This window comes from Nicotiana tomentosiformis, chromosome 3, assembly GCF_000390325.3.
Source record: "Nicotiana tomentosiformis chromosome 3, ASM39032v3, whole genome shotgun sequence".
Classification (NCBI taxonomy): domain Eukaryota; kingdom Viridiplantae; phylum Streptophyta; class Magnoliopsida; order Solanales; family Solanaceae; genus Nicotiana; species Nicotiana tomentosiformis.
The window spans coordinates 99,674,130-99,677,828 of record NC_090814.1 but is presented as its reverse complement, the minus strand read 5'-3'; the positions used below and the strand labels follow the sequence as shown (position 1 = coordinate 99,677,828).

Below are 3,699 nucleotides of genomic sequence, written 5' to 3'. Positions count from 1 at the left end.
ACGATGCCAATTCTGCACTGCCTCAATCTTCTTGGGATCAACCTTTATACCCTCGCTTGATACAATATGCCCTAAAAATGCTATAGACTCTAGCCAAAACTCACATTTGGAGAACTTAGCATATAGCTTTTGTTCGTGCAATGTCTGAAGCACTACTTACATATGCTGCTCATGCTCCTCCTTACTGCGTGAGTAGATCAAAATGGCATCAATAAAGGCAATGACAAATAAATTAATATATGTCCTGAATACCCTGTTCATCAAATTCATGAACACTGTCGGGGCATTAGTTAAACCGAAGGACATCACCAAAAACTCATAATGACCATATCTAGTCCGGAAAGCAGTCTTTGGAACATTCAAATTCAGAATCTTCAACTGATGGTACCCCGACCTCAAGTCAATCTTAGAGAACACCCTGCAACTGGTCAAATAGATCATCAATATGCGGCAACGAGTACTTGTTCTTAATAGTGACTTTGTTCAATTGGCAATAATCAATACACATTCGCATTGTGCCATCCTTTTTCTTCACAAATAATACCGGTGCACCCCAAGGCGATACACTCGGTCTGACGAACCCTTTTTCTAGTAACTCTTCAAGCCGTTCTTTCAATTCTTCCGGAGCCATGCGATACAGTGGGATAGTTATAGGCTGGGTATCTGGAGCCAAGTCAATACAAAAATCAATATCACGATCATGTGGAATGCCTGGAAGATCTGAAGGAAATACATCGGTAAACTCCCGAACTACATGCACTGAATCAATAGTAGGAGTCTCTGCAGTAGTATCCCGAACATAAGCTAGATAAGCTAAACAACCCTTCTCAACCATGTGTTAAGCCTTTATAAAATAAATAGCCCGATTAAATGAACTAACAGACGAATCCTTCCACTCCAGCCTAGGCAAAGATGGAATAGCCAAGGTAATTGTCTTAGCATGACAATCTAGACCAGCATGATATGGAGATAACCAGTCCATACCCAAAATAATTTTAAAATCGGCCATCTCGAGCAATAAGAGATCTGCTCTAGTTTCATAACTACAGAATGTAATAATACAAGACCAGTAGATCCAGTTCACAATAACAGAATCACCCACAGGAGTGGACACATAAACATGAGTACTCAAGGACTCACGAGAAACACCCAGGAATTGAGCAAATAGAGATGACACATATGAATACGTGGATCCTGGATCAAATAATACCGAGGCATCTTTGCCGCAAACAGAAATAATACCTGTAATCACGGCATCTAAGGCCTCTGCATCTGGTCTGACCGAAAAAGCATAGAACCTTGCTGGAGCGCCAACTGGCTAGCCTCCACCTGGCTGACCTCCACCTCTATGACGGCCTCTACCCACCTTTCCTCCACCTCTTGGTGGTCGGACAACTGGTAGAGCAACTGGTGCGGTAATCATAGGTTGCTGACCCTGCTGCACTGGCCTACCCCGCAGCCTGGGACAGAATCTCCGTATGTGACTGGGATCCTCGCACTCGTAACAACTTTGCGGTGCAATAAGCCGCTGACTAGAAGTCTGACCCTGGGGACCTGAATACCCACTGGAAGAGCCCTGAATAGCCGGTGGGCGATAAGAACTCTCTGGTATAGCACTGAAATAAGGTCGTACTGGAGCACCTCGAGGAGGCGGTGGTGTTGGATATGGGTTCCTGCTGGACTGCCCTCTCACGAACTGACCTCTGCCCCCAGACAGAGCACCTCTGCACTCTCTAGAATGCTTGAACCGCTTATCTCTCACAACCTGCTCTCGGCTCCGCTGACGTACACCTTCAATCCTCCGGGCTATCTCCACGACTAGCTCATAAGAAGTACCTATCTCAACCTCTCGAGCCGTAGTGGCATGAATGCCAGTATGTAAACCAGTTACAAACCTCTGCACTCTCTCCGCCTCAGTAGGGAGTATCATAAGTGCATGGCGAGATAACTCAGAGAACCTCTATTCATAATCAGTCACTGACATCTGACCCTGCTGGAGCTGCTCAAACTAAAACCGCAACTCTTCCCTATGGGAGCCCCCCGCAATTATTAACAATTATTTAATTTAATCCCAATGGGGTAATTTTTCCCTCACAAGATTAGGCAAGAGACTTAAATTGTCTCAAAGTCCACTTTCTGAGGCGTTCGGCCCGGTCCACAAGAAAGGAGGATATTTTCTTATATACCTCCGGAATGAGAGTATTTATTGCAAGATTTATTCGAGAGGATAAACAATTTATTTCAACAATTAATTAATTTAAACCAAAATTTAAGCATATGAAAATTTCATCTTTTTCTACCTTTTATAACAATTCACAATATATACATCAAATGATTTAATAAATAAAGAATACAATTTACACAAGTAATTCATGCTTTGAGTCCTAAACTATCTGGACTTTAGCATTAATAGTAACTACGCACGGACTCTCGTCACCTCGTGCGTACGTAGCCCCCCGCAATTAGCAACAATTATTTAATTTAATCCCTATGGGTAATTTTCCCCTCACAAGATTAGACAAGAGACTTACATTGTCTCAAAGTTCACTTTCCGATTACTGCGTCGCGTAAAATTCTCGATTCGATGCCGAAAAATCCGAAACTATCCAAATATTATACAAAATAATTAATATATGCTCAATAACTCGAAATTCATTTATTAAATAAATTACCCTATCCAAAATGGTAAAATTTCTAAAATTCACCTCGGGCCAACGCACCCGGATTCTGAAAATGTTTGGATGAAAACGTCACTCAAAATTTCAAGAACTCAAATATATAATTTTTATCCAATTCCATAACCATTTTCGTGGTAAAAATTGCATTTTTATAAAAATCTAGGTTTTTCTCCTAAACACTTGATTTCTAAGATTACCAGTTAAAATCGACCCATAATCTATGTATTTAACTCAAGGGGTCTAGAATTAACTTACCTTAAATTTCTAGTCGAAATCACCCTCTCAAAAGCTCTGAAATCTCCCAAAAATGGAGGGAAAATGGGCTTAAAAATGTCTGAACCCTACTTTTAACCATTCTGTCCAACAGTGAAAATCGCATCTGCGGCTCATAAGCTGTTTTTGCGGCTCCGCATCTGCGGCAATTCCCTCGCAGATGCAGTTTTCCCTTAACCGGCTTCGCTCGCACCTGCGGTCAGCGGCTCGCTTCTGCGAGTCCGCTTATGCGGCTTGTACATCGCACCTGCGATGCGCTTCTGCGCTTGTACCTGCGCATATGCGCCCTTTCCGCTTCTGCGGTGCTCTTCACGCACCTGCGAGGTTTGCACCTGCGGCTGGCCAAGCGCAAGTGCTGTTATAGCAGAAGCTGAAAGCTTCAGCTGTGACCAAGGTTCAAAAATTGATCCGAGCCTTGACCGATTAAAGCTCGGGGCCCGCGGGGCCGTACCCGAACATACCAACAAGTTTGAAATCATAAAACGGACTCGCTCGAACTCTCGGAACGTGTAAAACAACATCAAATCTAATAATCATACCCCAAACCAAATTGATTCAAACTTAAGAACTTCAAGTTTTTCAATTTACTTCCAACGCGCCCAAACATATTTAAACTACTCGGAATGACTTGAAATTTTGCGTGCAAGTTTTAATTTACTATACGGAACTATTCCCAAACTTGGAACTCCAAACAGACTTCAATTACTTAAAAACCTACTCCAAACCAAATTTAAAGAAGTTTAAACCT

At 42.3% G+C, this 3,699-nt stretch overlaps 1 protein-coding gene across 1 annotated transcript; it reads right to left on the bottom strand.

Annotated features, from left to right (window-relative positions):
- Positions 1-1,318: 1,318 nt before the first annotated feature.
- LOC138908241 (uncharacterized) lies at positions 1,319-1,930 on the bottom strand. The gene has a single exon (XM_070198893.1). It carries the CDS (start codon positions 1,928-1,930, stop codon positions 1,319-1,321), a length of 612 nt encoding a protein of 203 aa, XP_070054994.1.
- Positions 1,931-3,699: the final 1,769 nt, after the last annotated feature.